Source organism: Triturus cristatus, chromosome 6 (assembly GCF_964204655.1).
Source record: "Triturus cristatus chromosome 6, aTriCri1.1, whole genome shotgun sequence".
NCBI lineage: Eukaryota > Metazoa > Chordata > Amphibia > Caudata > Salamandridae > Triturus > Triturus cristatus.
In genome coordinates, this window is record NC_140589.1 from 1,814,296,104 (window position 1) to 1,814,318,713 (window position 22,610).

At 48.2% G+C, this 22,610-nt stretch overlaps 1 protein-coding gene across 1 annotated transcript in view; it reads right to left on the reverse strand.

Annotated features, from left to right (window-relative positions):
- Positions 1-721: 721 nt before the first annotated feature.
- The window catches only part of LOC146822078 (dihydropyrimidinase-related protein 1-like), a 234,961-nt gene continuing 213,072 nt past the window's right edge, over positions 722-22,610 (reverse strand). Inside the window, exon 15 of the mRNA XM_085613175.1 lies at positions 722-1,687. Within this exon, the coding sequence (XP_085469301.1) occupies positions 1,584-1,687 (104 nt within the window). The 3' untranslated portion in view covers positions 722-1,583. The remainder of the gene's footprint in view (positions 1,688-22,610) is intronic.

Below are 22,610 nucleotides of genomic sequence, written 5' to 3' on the forward strand. Positions count from 1 at the left end.
GGAAAACCTTAAGGGATCTACACATATGACCCCTTGCTGAATTCAAAATGTTGTCTACTTTCCAGAGATCTGTAGCTTCCCTGTATCACCAATGGATTTTACACTGATTTATACCAAAAACTGGAAGTAGTTGAGAGCACAAAAATAGGAAAAATGGGCTTCCTCTTTGAAAAATGCCAAAACAGTGGTAGAAAAATCTGATTTTATTCAGCGGTGCATGTTCCTGAAAGGTCGGGAAATGGTGACTTTAGCACAGTAAACTGTTTGCTGATGACATTTTTCAGGGGGAAAAAACAGACACTTATATCTGGAGAACTTTTTCCCCAAAAACCTCAGTATGTACCTATATTTTGCCAATTTTCTCAATCCCCTCAAGGGGAATCCACAAACCCCTGATAACTTTAGAATCACCAGGATGTTAGAAAAAAGTTTGGTGTGGATAGCTTATGTGCAGAAAAAGGTTATTCAGCCCTAAGCGTGAACTACACCAAATAGCCAAAAAAGGGCTCCGCACTGAGGGAGAATAATGAAGGTAGAAAGAAGGAAATCATAAAATACATGGCATGTTAAAAGTAAAATGATTATATAAAGAGGCACAAATTTATAAAATAGCAAGTTCAGAAGGCCCACCAAACCCCCATGAAACCATGGCAATAGAGTAGACCAACCAGATATAAAAGGCAGGAAGTGAATGAATTCACTAGAGATTATTTTTCAGCAATACTGTTCAGTTTTATTGAAGCATAAATACCAATCATAGCCCTGCAAGAGCATAATTTAATCTCGTTTATTTTGTAGGATTTTAGTTCGGAATTAGTTTCACAGCTAGTAAATGTGTTACAGAGTATGTAAAAATGCAAGTGATTACAAAGGAAATCTTTGTAAAAAATTGTAAAAAATTTGACTAAAACTAGAATTGTCATACCAAAAATTCCTGCAAACAACTACCTGTATTACCAAGTTGAAAAATAAAATGATCTGTGTATAATGAAGATGTTGCCTAATATGTAAATGACACAGACGACTCGTAAGTACAAAACCAATTGAGGAGTTGTGTTTGGGAGGGTCTACTCAATGCATTTTGGGTAAATTAAAAATAATATAAATAATAATAAAGCCAATTACCAAATCTACTGCATACTTCTGTCCTCCATAACTCTTTTCTTTAATCTTTTCATAGAGGTGAATACTTTTCCTTGGCACATGAATCCCTAGTATTTGGCAACCTTATTCAGCTGGCCCACTCAAGGATAAAAAATGTCCATGCACTAACAAATCTAGAAAGGTAAATGGTGCAAAATAAATACTAAACAAAGCTAAAATAAAAAACAGTGGTGTCATTAAGCATGATAATAGAAGGAACATGCAATAGGGTGGTTTGACATGAAAACACATGTGTCACTGCCTGTAATTCCAAGCATTCAAACACACATTTTTCTCTCCTAGTTAAATAGAACCAAAACAGACATTCATTTTCCGTCAACGAAGCCAAATTACAAGTGGGCGCAGTAACGCTGGCATGAGGAGCAACTGATGCTGTTCCCATGGTCCTGTGATGCTGATCATCCGCTGATACTTCTTTGTCAACCAAGGCTGGTGATGTTGGAGCGGCCTCCAGGTGGAGCAACGATCCGATGTCCTGTGCGGCGCGAGTTGTCATTTACCTGGACACCAGCAGATGAGTAACCTGGTGAAAGAAGGTGTTAATATCAGTGGGGAACTTTATATGTATGAGTGAGAGTTGGGGATCTAGCGATGAAGTGAATGAGACATTACATATCATGCTGAGCACAAACTCTGTGCGAGTTCTACATCGAGACAATGCTATGCAGCTGTGTTGGACATTCCTGTGCAGGTGAGTGGTAGAAAGGCCCTACAAGAAGCTAAGGAAAGCCCTCTCAAACCAGGAAGAGCACATTGTCACTTTGCAGTTGTGATAAACAGCCTCAATGCAGCCAAATCTGAAGACGTGATGTTAAATTCTGACCCAAGTCAATATGAAACTCATAATCAATACCCTATCCTTTTACACATTGAATAACTGTTGCATCCCACCCAATGTCAAGCTGAACCATTTTTTAATTCCTACCACGTTCACCAAGAAATACTGAAATCCCATCTGAGCCTGGCTGATGAGGGGTGATACCCTGAAACCGGTGCTAGGATGCTTGTTTCTGTTTCTGGGAGGACCTGGCTAGGCAGTTCAGGCTGGACTGTTCCCATGAGGAGCAGGGTCAATACCGATTTGCATATGGCTGGGTCCAAACTGGGGTGGCGTGATGAGCAAAAAAACAATTAATTAAACCTAGATCTCTGTGACTGGGGTGATTGTTTGCATTGTTAAGCAGCCTGACATTATTTGTTCTTTTTGCTTTTGTTGCCTTAAGTGGGGAAGATTATGCACTGGGATTGCTCCTGTGCTCACAGTGCCACTGGATTCATGCTAGCCTGGCTGATGAGGGCTTATACCCTGAAACCGGTCCCAGGATGCTTGCTTTTGGTCCAGGGAGGACCCAGCTTGGCAGTTTGGGCTGGTGTCATGTCCCGGAGTCCAGCCAACCCCGGAATCCGGCCTGTCGAGTACAGGAGCAGGTATAAAAGGAGCGTAAACGCTCCCGAACGCGCTTAGCGTTCTAGTTCTGGGCCCCATTTCCGTCCGCGCACACTTGCCTGACTTCCTGTTGTCCTTGCTTCCTGTTTCCTGTGTGTGTGCACTTTGCCGGCGCTTTCTCCACTGGAGAACGAGTCCTCCTTAGAGCCTTTGATTTCTGGTGCTTTCGTTAGGACTTAGCATCAGACTTTCCCTTTGGCTTTCTTCCCATTTCATGGGGAAGATTAATGGCACATTGAACACGGAGTCCCTTTCGTATCTCCGCCCACCGGGAGCTTCACCCGGACTCCCGGAGCCATCACAGTTCCATTCTGAGCTCCGTGTCCACACTAGAGTGAAAGAGGCATTTACTTCTTGGCCTCGTTCCCAGTCCCCTTTAAGTATATCGCGACCCTGTAGTATTTTTCCCTCTTTTGTTCGTTATTCCTCATCCCTGGTAAAACGTGTGGGAATTCCTCCTTTGTATAGCTGGTGAATATTCACTTGGGAAGACTTGAGTTAACCACTTGGTGATTACGGAAAGCTGCTACTGAACCACGGTAACAGCGCTTCGGCGCTGCTTTTTGTTTCTACATACATAAAGAACAGTGTAAAGAGCAATTGCAGTCCACTGACCTATGTGACTTACTTCCAAATTAGGTGCTATACTTTCACCTGCAGCTGACATAACCCTTACACGATTCCTGTTTCACGTATCATAAGTGGGTGGTAAGTGGGGAATCATGCACTTACATGGGGTGTAGTCAAGAAACGTAACATCAATCTGAGTACACGTCTTTCTTTTGTATAGGATCTTCTTTAAGGTCGTTCTACATATGTAGTGGTCATCGTGAACTGGCTGTATGATCCAGTAGGGTGCTTCCCAACTTAGCAGGATGCTGGTATGTGAGTCACGGGTTTGGAATTAACCATTGAAGAGATTTTAGGATTGCACACCTGCATTAACAATTCTTTCTTTACAGTAATATTCAGCCTCACTTACACCAGACGTGGAGCACTTGGTCTTCCTGACGTTTTCCCGCCTTCCCTTGTTTTGTTTCCCTGTTTTCCCCGGGAGTGCCCTCCGTTTCTCTAGAGTTTGATAGAGTCGGGGGGTCGCCGGGGAAGGCTGTGGTATTCTCTCCGGATTCCTGGCGCTCCTGCGGAACCTATTGGTATTCATTACAGCTGGACTGTTCACATAAGGAGCACGGTCAAGACTGATTTGCATATGGCCAGGGACAAACTGGGGTGGCGTGGTGGGCAAAATATCTGTGGATTAAACCCAGAACTTCATTACTAGGGGTGAATGTTTGCATTGTTCAGCATTCTGTCCATCATCTGTTCCTTTTGCTTTAATGGTCAGTGACTGGCAATTAAAGTAAACAAATCAGAAAAGCAGTTTTAACAATGAACAGGGACGATTTTATATAAATCCTGTTTACTATGTTTAGGCCTTTGCTGATTTAAAATAAAAACAAATATGGTATTATTTTCTGGGAAAGGTGGCAACACTACTGGTGTAGCCCAATCTTACTTTATCCCCGTTCACTGCCTTGTTTAACTCACCTGTGCCATAGTCACAAGCTCCGGGCCAGAGACTCACTGCCAGGCTGAGCCAGGATGTTTTCACGTGGCCTACAGAGCTGGGGGAGATCATGCGGTACTCTGGAGTACCGGAGTATTGAGACAGTGAGGGCCCAGCATGGGCTGTCTCGCTTCAGATGGATCGCTGGTCCCTGTTACTGCACTTCCCGTTTCAAGCCAGGAGGAGAGTCCAGCACAATAATTGTCTTCACTGTGGGTGGCAGAACCCCAGCAGTTGGGTGCAATCAGTTGGCAGTTATCAGTGAAAAACTGACCACAGGGTTTGCAAAGTGGCAGTGACTGCTACCCTCCTAAGCTGCCACCCTCCTGTATTGTGCATGAAAAAGGCACCACTCTGTACGGCAAGAAAAACACAAGTGCCACCCCGTGTCAGTATCTGCTCTCGGCCAACCATTGAGGAGGGTGTCTTACTGTTTGGTAAAATAAAATCAGGCAAGGCACCACCCTTGGATCCACGTGATGGACCAAAGCACTTTCTCTGCAGACAGAGCCGCATTGTCTGTATTCATGAGAGACCATGTGGTACTCTCTCTAGCTGGGCTGGGTGGCTCACATCATAACACTGCTTCAGTAACTGGGTGATATCCTGGGCCACGACATAATGCAATGTATTTAAAGTTCTCAGGGTGAAAATAAAGTTTGAGGCAGCCACTGTCGCGAGGACAAAGAGCATGCAGCTGAATAGCACATCGCGCTTGCTGCTTAAATGCATTCCAGCCTTCCCTCTTACAGCGTGGCTCGGGGTGGTCATTGGGGCGCTATATTTGCGTGACTAACACATTTTAGTGTGGTGAGGTGTACACGAGCCCTAAAATGCATTAGTGGAACCCCTAAAGTGTGGTACTTGGCAAGGCTGGCAATTGCACCGAGCCCTCACCTTTCTAGGATTTCCTGGGAAAGTGAACATTTTCTCTCTCTCACACTCACCTTTGTCTATTTCTACATTCCAACCTCTCTCTAATCTGACTACCTCTACCTCTGACTCTCTTTTTCCAGAGTAAGGATTTATGGGGCACCCAGAAAGGACAGATTTCAACTGTTTTGTGTGACTCCTTTTCTGAATGTTTGTTAACTATCACAAAATTAGTTGTTCCGAAGAGGGACCCCGAAACATGCCTTGCCAATTGCCCGTAAAATCCTTAAAACAACACTGTTTTAGAAGAAGAGCGATCAGTCTACCTTTTAATGTGATAGAAGAAGTGCTTGTGGACCGCTCTAAGGGCCTCCCTCGCCCAATCTCTGCTTCGGCGAAAATGGTTTTAGACACTGCTCTCCAGCTGCAATTGGTCGATGTGGGCAGGTCTCGCTCGCCTACCCAGGGAGGGTACACACACTATTCTTCTCCACACGATGTCCACACTCACATCGATTACTGGTTTGTCTCCCGTGCTTTGATGCCCCAGGTGCTCGATTGCTCGATTGCTCCCCGCTCCTTTTCGGATCATTCCCCGGTGGTGATTGCCGTTGCCATTCCTGCCCGGACCTCTCCCCCATTCCTATGGCGATTCCCTCCCTACTCGCTGCTAGATTTTGTCTTTCACGCGGAACTTAAGGACGCTATCTCCGAGTTTTTTATGACTAATGTGGGTTCGGTTTCCTCCTTCACCACGGTGTGGGAGATGTTCAAGGTTTTTATTCGGGGGTAGCCATTAGCAAACATGCGGGAGTGCTTTGCGCCATCTGTGATCACCTAGCTCTTCTTGAGGCTCGCCTATGCGACTTAGAGGCACGTCAGATTCGTGCCGATGACCCGGAGACTCGCGAGCAGATCAGGATCACTTTGGCCGACTTCCACGAGGAAGCGGACCGGGAAGTGAAACATATGGGTAAATATGCATCTGCCAGAGCCTACGGCGAATCTAACTGTCTGGGCGCCGTCCTGGCTGCATTGGCTCGCCACCGTTTGGGGTCGAGTGGGATCGCAGAACTAGAGGGCGAGGATGGGACGCTCCTTACGGACAGTGCTGAAATTAATGGCCGTTTCTGCTCCTATTACCAAGACCTGTAAAGCTCCAAACTTTCCCCTAGCAACGAGGATATTGCCGACTACCTGGAATACATCAAGCTTCCATGGTTACAGAACTGGCACCGAGAGCTCCTGATGCGCCCGATTGAAGCTGCGGAGGTCCGACTCCCGTTGCGCTCCATGCGAGAGGGCAGTGCCCCTGGCATGGACGGGCTCACTGTCACGTTCTTTAAGAGCTTCAGTGATCTCCTTATTCCACACCTAATCACCTTATTCCATGAGATTGCGGCCGAGGGCTCGATGCCTCCTACCATGCGGGAGGCACTCATCATCCTTATTAAAACCTAATAAAGACCCACGTAAGTGTCCATCCTATAGGCTACTCTCACTCCTCAATGTCGATACCAAACTATATGCCAAAATTTTGGCGAACCGTCTGTCGCCTCTGCTCCCGCAGTTGATTGGTCCGGAACAAGCGGGGTTCATCCCAGGCCGCACACTGTCTTACAACCTACGCACAGTTTTTGGAGCCTTACAACATGTGCGCCCCGAGGTCAAGGCTGCAGCGGTCTTTCTCGATGCTGAAAAGGCCTTCAATTTGATTGAATGGAAATTTATGAAGGCTGTGATTACTCGGATGGGGGTTGGTGACATATATCCGCAGTTGATATCGGTGCTGTATAATGCACCCATGGCTCGGGTGCAGACGGGTGATGCGGTCTCGGACCCGTTCTCCATAACGCGGGGCACCCGCCTGGGGCGCCCATTGTCCCCGCTGCTCTATGCGGTGGCTGCTGAGCCCCTGCTGCGTGCCTTGTGCGAATAACATGGTCACAGAGGGCTTCGCTTCCCTAGTTATAACCTCATTACCTCCGCTTATGCTGATGACACTCTCCTCTACGTTCGGGACCCAGAGGTTCATCTAGCTCCGGTGATCCGTGAAGTCCTCCGTTTTGGCGGCCTCTCGGGTCTATGGATCAACTGGGACAAATCTCTCATCTTCCCCCTTACGCCTTCGACGGTGCAGTTTCAACCTGATTTTCCCCTGCAGTGGACTACTGAACCTGTGCGCTATCTGGGCATCCAGGTCCACTCTGACGCGGACCGCGTGATACGGACCAACTATGGCACAGCAATTGGCAAGCTCACTGACGACATCGAACGGTGGATACGGCTCCCCCTCTCTTTATCTGGCCACGTTGCTTTGATGAAGATGGTGGTCCTCCCTCGCCTGCTCTTTCTCTTTGTCAATATCCCTATAGTTCTCCCACAGTCTGTGTTTCGCGAACTCCAATCGTTGATGTCTAAACTGGCGTGGGCTGGCAAGACACCCAGAGTGGCGCTGGACACGCTCATGCATCCATATGCTGACAGGGGACTGAATGCTCCAAACCTCGAGCTCTACTACAGAGCTGCACAGGCCACTCACGCATATGGCTGGGTGCATGGACGCCCTGAGCTGCCACATCTTCAGATAGAGGGTGTCGCTGCTTCCCCATACCCTCTGCCTCGCTTTATCACACAGCCTCCCTCGCGACGCTGTGGCATACTAGACTCAATCAACTCGGTGGTGCATACATGGAATGCACTCATCAGCCTATATGATGGTGCGGAGCTGTATTCACCTTGCTTGCGAGTGGATTGGTGCCACTGAGCTCAGACAAGGGGATCCTCGCTTCACTGCGCCGTCTGCATATTCAAACCATGGGAGACCTTTTTCGGGACGGACGAGTGCGCACTTGGGAAGAGGTGACGTTGGATGGCAGAGTACAGTCTGCGCTGACGAGATTTAATTTCTTCAGAACCCGCCACGCTTTGCGAACGATTTTGGGCAATGAGCTCTATGAACCCCTAACCATCCCACCTCTGACATCCCTTTTATGCGCGCAAACCCCAAGCAAACTGATCTCAAAGTTATATAACTCCTTTTTGGCCACTAAGGCTCCCCCACACAATAACGATCGGAAGGCTTGGCAGCTTGACATTGGTGCTCCGATCACGGATGAGATCTGGCTCTATTGCTGTACTGCCACTCGACAGATCTCTATTAAAGGCCGGCATAGGCTTTCCCATTTTAAATTTCTGAAGAGAGTATACCATTCTCCCCTGCGCCTTTTCCGATTTGGCCTGCGGCTCAGGCTGGTTTTTTTCATCAAGCGTGGAGGTGTCCTCCGGTGGAGCGCTATTGGATTGCGGTTTTTCGCAAGCTGAGTGACATCCTGGGCATCACTCTTGCCCCTGATTCCCTCTTGGCGCTGTTGGGCTACACTAAACCACTGCGGAAATCTATGCGTAAATTAGCGGCTTTCGGTCTCCTGTTAGCCAAGCGCAGATTGGCGATGCGTTGGATGAGGGGGCCGTTGCCCACTATTGCGGAATGGGAACAAGATATGGTCTACTGCAATATTCAGTCTGATGTCTATAATGAGATGCTTCCTCCCTGCAATCGCCTTAAAAGTTTCTGGGGCCTCTTTGCTCAGTATCAAGCTGCTCGGATGGCTGAGGCGCCCGTCCCTGACGATTAATCTGAGCTGCTGCTAGCCGCATGGTAATATGCGCACTAGCGATGCAGGCACCTCCCCCACTCTCCCCCCGCACCTGATCCTGCCTGTAGTAGCGCGCATTGCGCTGTGCATATACCCCTCCCCCTCTTATTGTGCACATCCCCATGCTCCCCCATGTGGTTCCTCTCTCGCCCAAACTCCTTATCTCCTTCCCGTTGAGTGTTATTGTATTTTGCATTGATGAAATATTCTTTATTATTTGCTCTAGTTTTTATCGATCCACCTTTTATGTTATTTTCTGTATGATTCTTCTTCTGTTGTTTGATTTTCGCATATGTTGGGGTCTTTCTTTTCAATTTGTATTGTCTGTTTATGAAGATGAAATGCAATAAAATACAACAATAAAAAAAAAGAAGTAGTGCTTGCATAGATTTATTTATATTGTGGTGGTTAATGGTAAATATTGCCTTGTAAATTTTGGTTTGAAAATAAGCTCCTGGGACTGTACTGAGGGAACGACTACATCCACGAACACTGATTTCACAGTTACCCTAAAAATAACATATTATTTTCAAAAGCACTTGTGAAAAATTCCACATGCTTTGTTTGTTTCCTCCAGTTTGTTGGTTTTCTTTGGACACCTACATTTTTTCTTTGGTGTGTTTTGATTCTGGTGTATCTTTATCTGTTGAACAGCCTCAGAGAGGTGTGCACAGTTTTACAATCAAACTGTTCTGCTTTTCAGTGTGACTACTGCAGTATGGAGCTAACCTGCTATGTTTTGACCAAACAGGTAGCTGCCACTCAAATAGTCATAAATGGACCATTAGAAGCTAGCCAAAAAATGGCATGATTACTGATCTGGTACTGTTGTAATAAATAAGTTAAGTAAGTTGTCTCCTCCATAAAGCTGGCAGCTCAGACTTCAGCCATCACTCCTAAACTTGTGACATGAAACTGTTCCATAGAATTATTTTTTATATCTCTTACCATTAATGGGATATGGGACAAAACACAATTTCCTGCATGGATCACAATCGCTGGGAAGGACTTGTGAAGCTTGAATCTGTTCTCTAGGGAGCAGGCACAAGCAAATAAGAGGATAGCTTGAGGCTCAGAATGAGGCCTGATCTTGTCATCCTCTATGCCATGCTGGTGTATTATGCCACTGGAAGATTATTAGCCTAAAGACACTCTGCCAGGACTAAAAGACATAATTGTATAGTAAATAGGATTCTTGGTTTCTGGAAAGGTGGTAATGATGAGATTGTACTTGTCCACTGATGGTGTAGGTTTATCCCCTTTAAGAATCCAGAGTAGGGCCACTGTTGTACATGACCAGCTATCTCTCACGGATGTATGTAAATGACTGAATGCTGTGAACGTCTGTCTCGTTTCCATCTTCAATCAATCAATCAATCATGGAATTTATATCGCGCACTACTCACCCGGAAGGGTCTCAAGGCGCTTGGGGGAGGGGGTCTGCTACTGCTCGAACAGCCAGGTCTTGAGCTGTTTCCTGAAGGCGAGGTGGTCCTGGGTCAGCCGCAGGTGGACGGGCAGGGAGTTCCATGTCTTAGCCGCCAGGTAGGAGAAGGATCTTCCTCCGGCGGTGGCTCTCTGGATGCGAGGGACGACGGCGAGGGCGAGGTTCGCGGATCGTAGCTGTCGGGTGGGCATGTAGAAGGTCAGGCGGTTATTGAGGTACCTTGGGCCCAGGTCGTGGAGGGATTTGTGTGCGTGGGTGAGAAGTCTGAACATGATCCTCTTGTTGACAGGGAGCCAGTGCAGGTCTCTCAGGTGGCTCGAGATGTGGCTGCGTCGGGGGGCGTCCAGGATGAGACGGGCGTAGGCGTTCTGGATACGCTGAAGTCTTTTCTGAAGCTTGGCTGTTGTACCGGTGTAGAGGGTGTTTCCGTAGTCTAGTCTGCTGGTGACGAGGGCCTGGGTGACAGTCTTCCTGGTCTTGGTCGGGATCCATCGGAAGATCTTGCGGAGCATGCGGAGGTTGTGGAAGCAAGATGAGGAGACGGCGTTGACTTGTCTGGTCATCGATAGGGAGGAGTCCAGGATGATGCCCAAGTTGCGTGCGTGGTCCGTTGGCTTGGGTGCGGTGCCCAGGGCCGGGGGCCACCAGGAGTCATCCCATGCGGAGGGCGACGGTCCCAGGATGAGGACTTCTGTCTTGTCCGTGTTCAACTTCAGGCGGCTGATGTTCATCCATTCGGCGACATCTTTCATCCCTTCGTGTAGGTCGGCTTTGGCGGTGTCGGGGTCTCTGGTGAGGGAGAGAATCAGCTGGGTGTCATCGGCGTAGGAAATGATGTTGAGGTTGTGTTGGCATGCGATGGCAGCGAGGGGTTTCATGTAGATGTTGAAGAGAGTAGGGCTGAGCGACGATCCTTGCGGGACGCCGCAGATGACTTCGGTGGCCTCAGAGCGGTACGGAGGGAGACGTACTCTCTGTGTTCTGCCGGAGAGGTATGAGATGATCCATTCCAGAGCATTCCCCTGGATGCCGGTGTCGTTGAGGCGTTGGACTAGGGTGCGGTGGCAGACAGTGTCAAATGCTGCGGAGAGGTCAAGGAGGATGAGTGCCGCTGTTTCACCTTTGTCGAGCAGGGCTCGGATGTCGTCGGTGGCTGCGATGAGGGCGGTCTCGGTGCTGTGGTTGGCTCTGAATCTGGATTGCGATGGGTCGAGGGATCTGTTCGTCTCGAGGAAGGCGGCCAGCTGCTTGTTGACGATCTTCTCGATGACTTTGGCAGGGAATGGAAGGAGCGAGATTGGGCGGAAGTTCTTGAGGTCGGTCGGGTCCGCTGTTGGTTTCTTCAGTAGTGCGCTGAGCTCGGCGTGCTTCCAGCTCTCCGGGAAGGTGGCTGTGTCGAAGGAGGCGTTGATGATGTCTCGGAGGTGGGGTGCGATGGTAGAGGCGGCCTTGTTGAAGACATGGTGGGGGCATGGGTCGGTCGGAGATCCGGAGTGGATGGTGTTCATCATGCGTGTCGTGTCTTCGGGGGTTACTTTGGTCCATGTCTGGAGGATAGTGGCGGGGTGCGTAGGTTCGGTCGATGGGTGCGGGGGTGGAGCGCCGAAACTGTTGTGGATGTCGGCGATCTTGCGGTGGAAGTACGAGGTGAGGGAGTCGCAGAGGTCCTGCGAGGGAGTGATGTCGTTGTTGCCGGTGCTGGGTTGGAGAACTCCTTGACGATGTTGAAGAGCTCCTTGCTGTCATGGGCGTTCTTGTCCAGTCGTTCCTTCAAAGATTTCTTCTTGGTGGTGCGGATGAGCTGGTGATGTCTGCGGGTGGCGAGTTTGAGGGCGGTCATGTTGTCGGTGGTCTTGTCGAGGAGCCAGGCCTTCTCGAGGGTATTCTGTAAAATAACTTTTTCTTCCCTATAGGTTATAAAGTACCCCCTCACATGTCCAGCGCGATATCATCATTACCTCCTGTGTGCAGACTCGTGAGTGGAGACGTGTGAGTGTTGGTGTTATGAGCCCCACCAATGACTGCATGTGTGAATGAGCTAGTGTGACGTTGGGTCTGCGACGCTGGAAGGATAGTTGTGTATATATAAAATTCCTCTCTTTCTCCAGTCTCGAGCTGGATCACCTGGAATCAACTAAGCATGAAAGGAAGTATACCAAGCTTAACATCTTTGACCAGATCCAGAAGTCCAGCTGTCACCCTTTCTGCTCAACACTCATCTGGTAGGTGTCGGAGCACTCTTGTAGTTGACTGTGACTGCAGAAATGCCTGTGTGGGAAGGGCTGTGAGGAGCCCCAGCCATGCCCTGAACCTGGTGCCTTGCAACATGTTGCCTGACTGTGTAGTGAGTGCGCCGTCATCCTCAGAAGGCTTGCCGCGTCTCATAAGCTCTTGGCATGAATGTAACATTGTACCTCTTGACTTTTGAACCCCTAGTATGTAGATCGGTGGAGGTGTGTTGACATGTTTAAAGTTCATAGTGTATGGGAGTAGTCCTGGGGGCTTCAGAGTAGACTGGCCCTGATGTTATGTCTGTCCTCAGGGGGTAATTTCCTGCTGAACTGGGGATGTTGGGCAGTCTAAGTGCTATTGTTTATTAAGTGGCCGGTGTCAGTGGAAAATTACCTGAATACCTTCAAGAACTTAAAACTACTCTCTCATCTTTTGTTCAGGCAAAGTCTGCACTGGGATCAAGATGTTAATTTGAGACTTTGAGCCATCCATGTCGTACCGAATGCTAGAAGCTTCCTGCTGAAACTGCAGATTCAAACTCCAGCACCCGGTTTGCTGAACTCAAAATTCAGCACTCCAGTTGAGTCTAAACCATTGTAACTACCCAGAGACAGTGATGGCTCAACGGGGGCTTGAAGTGTCTGAGTTTGACTTCGACACAGCTGAGCACATAGATATGCAGATTTCACTCACCTGCCTTGACTCACCTCAAAGTACTCCTACAGTCAACCTAATCCCACCGCAGCTCAAAAATTCTACAAGTAAATTGATCCAACACCTCCCATAAGCTTCCTACAGTCTTTACCAGCAGACTTAATTCTTTATCGCCCTGCTCTCACTGTTTGCTGGACTGGAATGCAGGTTCCACAATAATACTCTGTGAGTGTTATTTTTAATCTTGATACGATTCCTTTATTTTAAAGAACTCTCGATAATCTGTATCCTTTATTTTTTAATGGCTTTTTTATGATTATTATCTTTTGAAATCCTAAAAAGACGTCAGTGAATGGGGTCCCTGTGAGTACACATGTGCCAGCCCGATTATGCAGGAGGTTAGGATGGTCAGTCTTCTATGTTAGTCTGCTTCCAGAATATCAATCAATCAATCAAACAGGATTTGTAGAGTGCGGTCGCTTCACCTCTGAGGGTCTCAAGGCACTGTGGGATCACGCTGCCTGTTCCTATTGTTTGAACATCCCGGTCTTGAGGTCCTTCCTGAACTGCTGGAGCGATGGTGAGGCTCTCAGGAGCAGGGGGAGGGTGATCCATGTTCTAGCCACCCGATGGGAGAAGGAGCGGCCTCCGCTGTTTTCACGGCAGATATAGAGTATGACCACCTCTTAGCCTTGGTCAATCTGGAATGGGGAGGGGTGGTCGCCCTGATGGGAGTAGATGTCTGCCCAATTCTGCTAGTGAAATACATCAGTGGCTTGTAGATGTTGCCTCTGTTCTTCATGAGAAAGTTACCTCGAGAACCAACCCATAGTAGACTATTGGACCGGCTGGTCTTCTATAGGAGGAAATCAATAATCGCAAGACTTTTGTTGAGCTCATATTATTTTCACCACCAGGAACTAAAGAGAATCAAATAGCCTCTGTCTAACTCTGATGCAACTCAGTTGCTACAGATGCAGATTAGACTCTGCTCCTGTGCATTTCTGTGCTTTAAGTAGTTTGATGCAGTATGCCAGCTTCTATGGCTGATTCTATCTGACACCTTGCATTAGCCTCCCATACAGTAGGTATCGTTCTGCATCTCCCTGCTTGCAGGCAGCATTCCAATGATAGCTAAAAATTCAATTGTGGGTTTCACACTGAGTGATCCCACTTTCTTACCTGTTTACTATTAAGGAAGAACTCTTGTCTCACTGCACCTTTTATTTTCTCTTGATGCAATGAAACAAGTTTTGTTTTTTAGTGAGCTATAATTCAATGCATTTTGAAGTAATGCCTCTCTCAATTCTGGTTTTAATATATATTTTAATATAAGAGTTCTTGGTCCAAAGTTTTTCGGAGGAGGACGCAACCAATGCTGCTGAATGCTGACATTGCTGAACATAAAGGCTACCTAGTTTTGATTCCACATTATGCCTCTTTCTTCCACCATTCTACACTTTGTGCCTAAGAACCTCTGACTTGCGGGTTCTCTTTTTACCCCTGCTTTCCCCATTTATCAGTGTTATCCAATCTTTCACTCCATCCTTCCTTCTCCTTTTTCTGCCTTTCTCTCTTTTCCTCCAGTTAAAAGTCTGAAGATGAAAAATATGTTATGGTCCCCACCACTGCTTGCAATCACCTGCACAAATTAAGCACTGACATCAGTAGGCCTGGTGCGATCTGGATTATTGTTCCAGAGTAGCCCTGATTGAACAGAGAATGCCCAGCCTTTCTTCTGTGTCAATTAAAGGGTAGTATGTGTAAGCATAGAGCAGATGAGGGACACAATATTCTGAATAAATAATTTAATCCCTAATTCTGCGAATCAGGCCATTTGTGACCAGGAAAATGCATGATACATGTGGCCCTCCATCCCTAAGGAAGAAGGGTTTTGTCTATTTCTAAACTGATACACAGAACTCTAAACTCTGTGTTGATTTGTACTGATGATATGAAAGTTCATTTCCAAAATAAATAGTAATAAACTGCTTAAGGTTACAGGATCTGTGAGTCACATCACTCGCCTGGTCATGAGTTAATTTAGGCTGTCCACACTATGTGACTGCAGTGACTACAGGGCACTGCTCCAGAACTCACACAACACAGAGTTCATCCTCCTCCGCAACTCGAATCTCTGTATTTGCTTCTAGCCCTATATTGTATATTGTCATTTTACATCACTGTCAAAGTTGTTAGGCTCAGTCCTTCATCAATTTGACTGAGGCCGTAGATGTTGCTTTCTGTAGACTCCCATTTATCTACATTATCCATTGCACATCTGTTTGTTATATATAATAATGGTTTATTTGTAATAATGGACAAACATGAATTATCCAGATTACTATGAATTCTCCCTTTGCACCCTTCTCCCCTCTGGCCTATCGTCAAAGCAATTACTAAACACAATTAAGAATCTGCAGGCTTTTGATTATAATAAATAATGTTATTAGTCATGTGTAATGCTATTGTTGCGGTGTGAGGTACCATTCGTATGTTATTTTATACCATGTTTCCCTTCCAGGCATATTTGGCACTAGTTCAGGGATATCATATCACAATCTGCACCATTCCTTTTGGGGTATTTCTGTGCACAACACTTTTTCCCATTTATTTATACAGGGCCACTTATGTTTGCCTGGAAGGGTTTTTAATGTCCTATATATTGCAGGGATCAGACCTTTAGTTGATTTATAGTTGGGGAATACTTTTTCTAAATATGTCAGTTCCCTGGTTCCCTCTATTTCATAGCTCAGTGAATCAACTGACAGTAATGAATTCTGAAATATCAAAGTCCAGTTTGCATTGGTTGAAAGATTTGATTGATTAGCCCTGTAAGAGATCCCGTAACATAGTGAAATCATGCTGAAAGCACATTGTAAATTTCATGTGGTACATGGCCGATGTGAACTCTGGATGGTTCAGCACTGGCATTAATGGGGATGGGAAAGTTGTAACCAACGGAGACCGTGTCAACGAGTCCCACATCTCTGTCATGGACCTTGTTATATGGGATACAATGGCCACCTTCGGTCTGTGCTGCTTTGGAAACCATAGCTTCAGCAAGTTCAGTTCCATTATTGGCCAGTGTTTTTCTATCTCCATTAGTGACCATTCGAACGCAACGCAGAGTTGTGCCACCACTTAGTATGTCTGTTTATTTGGGATACTCAGTCCGCCTCACTCTCTAGAGCCCTGGAATACCTTCCTGATTACTCTAGGTTTACTTTTCTGCCAAATGAATCTTTCACAGGCTGATTGAAGGGGATCATATCCCACTTAGGGATCAGAAATGAAAGGGCTTAAAAAAGCACAACAATCTGGAGAGAATATTCATTTTTAAAACATTCTTCCTACCTATCCAGAATATGAACACCATGGTTCTTGGATAATCTCAAATTGATACGGCAGGCCTGCCATAGGCAAGACCTCAAATGGCATTCAGCATATGATTCACCGGAAAAAGAGGCCTGTGGGTTGTTCATCCATGATTACACACGGCTATTCTTAATGTAGAATCTCATTACTGCACCTCCAAAATCATAGGTGCCCAAAATCCCAAAAATAAGTATTTAAGTTAGTCAATGTGATCTCTAATTCCAAAACTCCAGCTGCCAGGGACCTATCACAATCTTTCTGTGATGAGCTCGCTGTATTCTTCAAATACAAAGGTCCTCAACATTTCCTAATTGTCTAATATTCAAGATTGTTTGCAGCCAGAACCTACTGTTAAATTTTCAGATGAGGCTAATCTAGCCAAAGTCACTCCCCCCTCTCTGTCATTCTCAGTTGAAAAGGTCTTGTCTAATTTCTCTCTAGTAACTGATACTGCTATCTTCTCTACATTTCCTTGCTCTCAATCTCTGAAGTAAATGCGCGTATGCTTAATATCAAATCAATCGGGTTCTTCTTTGGATCCCTGTACACTGAAAATCTTGCATGTGGTCTCAGATGCTGTGGCTCTTCAATTAATACCTTTACTTAATGCGGTGATTACATCTGGCTGCTGCCCAAACATAATGGTAATTCCTCTATTAAAAGAATCTGATGACAAATATCTGAAGAAGTATTGACCGATTTCACTTCTGCCCTTCCTTGCGAAAGTCCTAGAAAGACATATGAATGAGGACCTAATGGTGGTGTTCGATCGCCATGATCTTTTGGATCCCTCTCATATGGGTTTCAGAAGAGGGCACAGTACCGAATCCGCTCTAGTAGTGGTGGTCGATAGTATCAGAATAATTGTAGATACTGGGGAGGCTGAGGTACTTATTATGTTAGACCTGTCCAACGCCTTTGATATGGTGTCTCCTTGGTCTTTAACATCTTGTGACTCCCAATTTGGGATTCAAGGCAAAACCCGTAGCTTACTCAGTTCCTTTAAATTTGAAAGAACTCAGGCTGTAAGATGAAAGCAGGTTTTTTCCAAACCCGATTCTTTGCCCTGAGGGGTGTCACAGGGCTCATCCCTCAGTCCTACACTAGAAAATATTTTATGGCGCCTCCATATTTAGTTTTCGGCTTTAGTGTATTATTTTATGCAGAAGATACTCACATGTTTGTAATAGTGACAGAAGACACTTTATCAGTGGCCCAAAATGTTTAATAATTACATGCTGGCTATCAGCAACTGGGTGAAGGACAATTTGAAAAAGTTAAACGCAGACAAAACGGAGGTTCTTATTTTCGGCTAACACTCCTCCATTTGGTCCAACAACTGTTAGGCCAATCCGTTAGCCCCTCCCCCTCCAGTTCCAGTGCAGTCAGTGAAAAATATTGGGATGTTTTTTGATGAGCACCTGGCTTAGATACGCTCGTAAACTGCACAGTGCACGCTTGTTTTAACATCATCCGTTCCCTTACAAAAAAGTTTCCCTTCTCGCTTGCAGCTTGGAAAACTATAATATTTGCTTTGATCTCTTCCAGGTTGGATTACTGTAACATGCTATATCTTAATATCAATCAACGCTCTTTAAGTAAATTGAAGACAGGAGAGAATGCTGTGGCCCGTTTGATTCTTGACTCTTCCAACCATCGATCAATATCAGAGGAGCTGAAACAACTGCATTGGCTTCCAGTTAGGGAAAGAAATATTTTGAAAGCTCTCTGTGTAGCTTATCAGTCATTGCATAATCAGAAACCTCTGTTCTTTAGGTCTAAATTTCAGTGGTACTGCCGGGCTAGAGTGTTGTGCTCTGCTAATAGCAGATGACTTGTTGTTCAAGATTTCACAGATCAAGAAGGGGAGGCAGGGGGGAGGAGCCTAGCGCTTGACCAGAATGGCCGCGTGAGCCTTGAGCTCCCGCGACCCTCGCGCCCTCCTGCAATCATCCTGTCCTAAATCCTGATTTTCATGCACGGAATCCTGCAGATGAGTCACAGCTGGGGCGATTGACGTTGTCCGGGCTCAGATCACCCACTGGGAACCGAAGTTGTGCATGGCGGACGATTGGCGGATATGGATCGCTATGCCCAGCAGAAGGGGTCGCCTGGTGGATCGGGACAGTCGCTAGAAGCACAGAAGGCCGATCCGTCCCCAGCCTCGGAGTTATCATTGCAGGATATCAAGGGGGCGATTGAGGGGATGCAATCATCGATTGGGCGACAGTTCGAGACCCTGGCGCACAAGGTGGACATGATTTTGGTTGATGTCAACTTGATTCGCGCGGACCTGGGCAAAACCAATGAGCGGGTCAAGTCCCTGGATCTCAAGACTACTGGCCTCGCAGATGATGTCTCGGAACTCCAGGCTGAGGTTCGCAAGCTACGGACCGCGAACGACCTCTCCGCCCGCCGGCTCGAAGACTTTGAAGGTCGGGCCCGGCGCAACAATGTGCGCCTTATTGGGGTCCCGGAAACTTCGGAGGAGCTCTCCGTGGATCTACTCGTCGAGGACTTGGTGGTGAACCATCTTGCGCCTATGGGCCTCGGCAATTTTTTGCGGTTGAGCGGGCTCACCGAGTGCCTGGCGGCAGGCCTAAGGTGGGAGCCCCCCCACGGCCGATTGTCGCCCGGATCTTTAATTTTCGAGACCGAGACGCTATCCTGCAAGCATCGAGGGTGACAGGCCCGGTGCCTTTTCAGAAGGCCTCTGTGAGCTTTTATCCTGACTTCACCCAGATGGTGCAGAAGCAAAGGCAGAGTTTCCTGGGGGTGAAGAGGCGGCTTAGGGAGATGGACCTGAAATATGCCATGCTTTTCCCCGCCAGGCTACGTGTGGTGTATGAGGACCGGACTTTCTTCTTCGAATCGCCGGACATGGCAGGGGACTGGTTGGATGCGCTCCCTCGGCGACAGCCCGGCGGGGACCGCGTGGTTGGAGCGGAAGGCGACCGGGATGGACAGGAGTAATACCTCCGGTGTCGGTCTGTTTTGACTCAGCCCCAGACAGTGACTAGCACCCTACTGCAGTAATGGGAGGGCGGCGGTGGGAAGATAGGAGCTCTTTCCTCCCTTGGGGTACTTTTTGTAGATTTGTTTTTGATAGGGCGACAGGCACACTGCAAGTTGGGGGGGCTTTGCAAGCTGACGCAGGGGTGCAGGGAGGGGGGGGGATTTGGGATGTTGGGGTTGTTGTTGGGGGTTTTGTTCTTGCAAGGCGTAGTAATTGTTGTCAGTATTGTCCGATTGTGGTTCTCCGGGTGGGGTGGAGGTCTCTTTGTGTTTGGGGATGGGGGATAGGGGCTTAAACATAATTAGCTGGAATGTTAATGGCTTAGGGGATCGTATTAAACGGGGGATAGTCCTACAATTCTTGAAACGGACCTCGCCAGATGTGGTCCTCTTGCAGGAGACCCACCTTATAGGGAATACGTGTTATGCACTTAATAGAAAGGGTTATAAATTCATTGCTCACTCGGGGTTCTCCTCGGGCTCCAGGGGTGCGGGCATACTTGTTAGAGCTTCCCTACCATTTGAGGTTGACTCCACCATCGCTGATGATAGGGGGCGCTTTGTGGCTGTGGCGGGGAGGTGGGAGGGCAGAACGTTGGTATTGGTTTCTGTTTATGTCCCTCCTGCCCTGCAGGCCTCCACGTTTGCTGATCTGGGCAAGGCCTTGTTGGAACTCCCTGAAGGGATGCTGGTGGTGGGAGGAGACTTCAATGCGGTTGGCTCTTGATTGCTCGATAGGTACCCACCCAGGGACACCGGGGGGGCTCAGAAGTGGCTTCCCGACTTTATAGATACTTTTGGCCTGGTAGACTGTTGGAGGCTACGGCACCCCACTCAGAGACAATATACCTTTCACTCCGGGGCCCACGGTAGTCTCTCTCGGATTGATTACTTGCTCACTCTGGCCGCGCACGCCTCATTGGTATCTGAGGCTAGGCACATGGCACGGGGGATATCCGATCACTCGCCGGTGTGGGCCCGTCTGGATATTGGCCGGGTAGTGGGGGGCAGGGTGGCTCCCATTAACCCCTGGTACTTTCGTGACCCCAAGCTGCGCAGTGCGTTGCTGAAGGCAGTTGATCACTATTTTCAAGATAATCAGGGTTCAGTTGAATCTGCGGTGTCCTTGTGGGAAGCTTTTAAGACCGTATTGAGAGGGGAGGCCCTTTCCTTGGTAGTGGCCGCCAAGCGGCGGAGAGACGCCGAGGTGACACAAGTTGAGGACGAGATTGCGGCTTTAGAAGTGGCCTTGGAGGAGGAGGTTGCAGCGGCCACACTGCATAATTTGAGCTTGAAGCAATTGGAATACAGGGATCTGGTGACGAACGCTGCCAAGACCCTCAATAGGGAGCAGCAGGGTCGATTGTACGATGTCGGTGATAAGGCCGGGAAACTGTTGGCGTGGTTGGATAAAAAAGAGCGTGTTAATCGAGTGGTGCCGGAGTTGTCGAAGGATGGGGGAGAGGTTGTCACGGACCCCGACGGTATAGTTCAGTGTTTCTCGGACTATTTTCATACGGTATACACCTCGGTTTCGGATAGGCCGACTGAGGACTCGTGCGACCTTCTGCGTGATATTGCTCTGCCCTGCCTTTCTGCCATAGATAGGGACGACCTCGATGGCGATATAACTGTTGACGAAGTGGCGTGTGCTATCCGTGCGTTGCGCTCGGGTAAGGCCTCGGGCCCAAATGGTTTGCCGATTGAGTTGTATAAGCTTCGTCCGGATAAGTTGGCTCCTCACCTGCGCGCCATGTTCGTGGAGGCGCGGGTGAATGGTTTTCTTCCGCTCGATCAACGACTGGCGACGATTGTGGTAATACATAAAGACGGTAAGCCCCGGGATAAGTGTGGTTCCTATCGGCCGATATCACTCCTCAACGCCGAGCCGAAAATCCTTGCCAAGATCCTTGCTAACCGCCTGGTCCGGGTGCTTGGAGATTTGATCCACCCGGACCAGTCGGGCTTTATCCCACACCGTAACACGGCACTGAATCTTAGACGCCTTCATGGAGTGATTGCTAGGACGGGCACGATGCGAGAGCCGGCCATTGTGGCGGCCCTCGATGCCACGATGGCTTTCGATACGGTGGAGTGGGCATACCTGTGGGCTGTGCTAGCTAAGTTCGGCTTCGGGCCTGGCTTCGTAGGCTGGGTGAGGTTGCTTTATGAGGGGCCCCTTGCAAGCGTCATGGTGAACGGGCGGGCGTCGACACCGTTCGAGCTCGGGAGGGGCACCCGGCAGGGCTGTCCCCTGTCGCCGTTGTTGTTCGCCCTTGCTCTTGAACCGCTGGCGGCGTGGATACGATGGCACCCGGATATACGTGGGATTCGTTGGTCGCCTGACCACGAGGACCGTATTTCGCTTTACGCCGACGATATTCTGCTATACCTCACCTCGCCTAAGAAATCTCTCATAGTGGTTTGTGACATCTTGACTTCTTTCGGTAGGAACTCTGGTCTTGTTATTAATTGGGGAAAGTCATACTTGTATGTCCTGTGTGGTGATGTCCCGCCTGTCCCGCGAAACTGCTCGATCCAGATCGCCCGGCAGGGCTTTTTGTATTTAGGGATCTATATTTCCACTGACCCCATTTTACGGTACGAGAAAAACTTGCTCCCTCCCTTGGCACGTTTGCGGCGGGACGTGGCGGGCTGGCGGCGGTTGCCGCTTTCCCTCCTTGGCCGCGCCGCCCTGTTTAAAATGATGTCTCTTCCCCGTTTCCTCTATGCCTTGCAGAATACCCTTGACTTGGTCCCGGCCAGTTATTTCCGTGAGGTCGAAAGCCTCCAGCGCGCGCTATTGTGGGAAGGGCGACCGCGCATAGCGATTGCTAAGTTGACGCTTCCGTGGTATGACGGGGGTATCGCGCTTCCAGACATTCGACGTTACTATTGGGCCACTCAGTTTAGCGCGATTAACCATGGTGTCTATGGTCCGGCGCTGAGCCCCGGCTACGCCATGGACCGGTGGTTGCTGCGTGGGGGTAATTACCACAGAGCGTTGTACTCGAAGTCGTTGGACTTAACCCTTACGGGGCCCACCAGGGTGGCCGTGCATGTGTGGAAGGTGGCGACAGATTCACTGGGCTGGAAGGGTAAGCTTACCCTTGCCACCCCGTTGTTTGACTCCGATATTCTGGGAAAGCTTTGGCATACGAAAGGGTTTGAGAA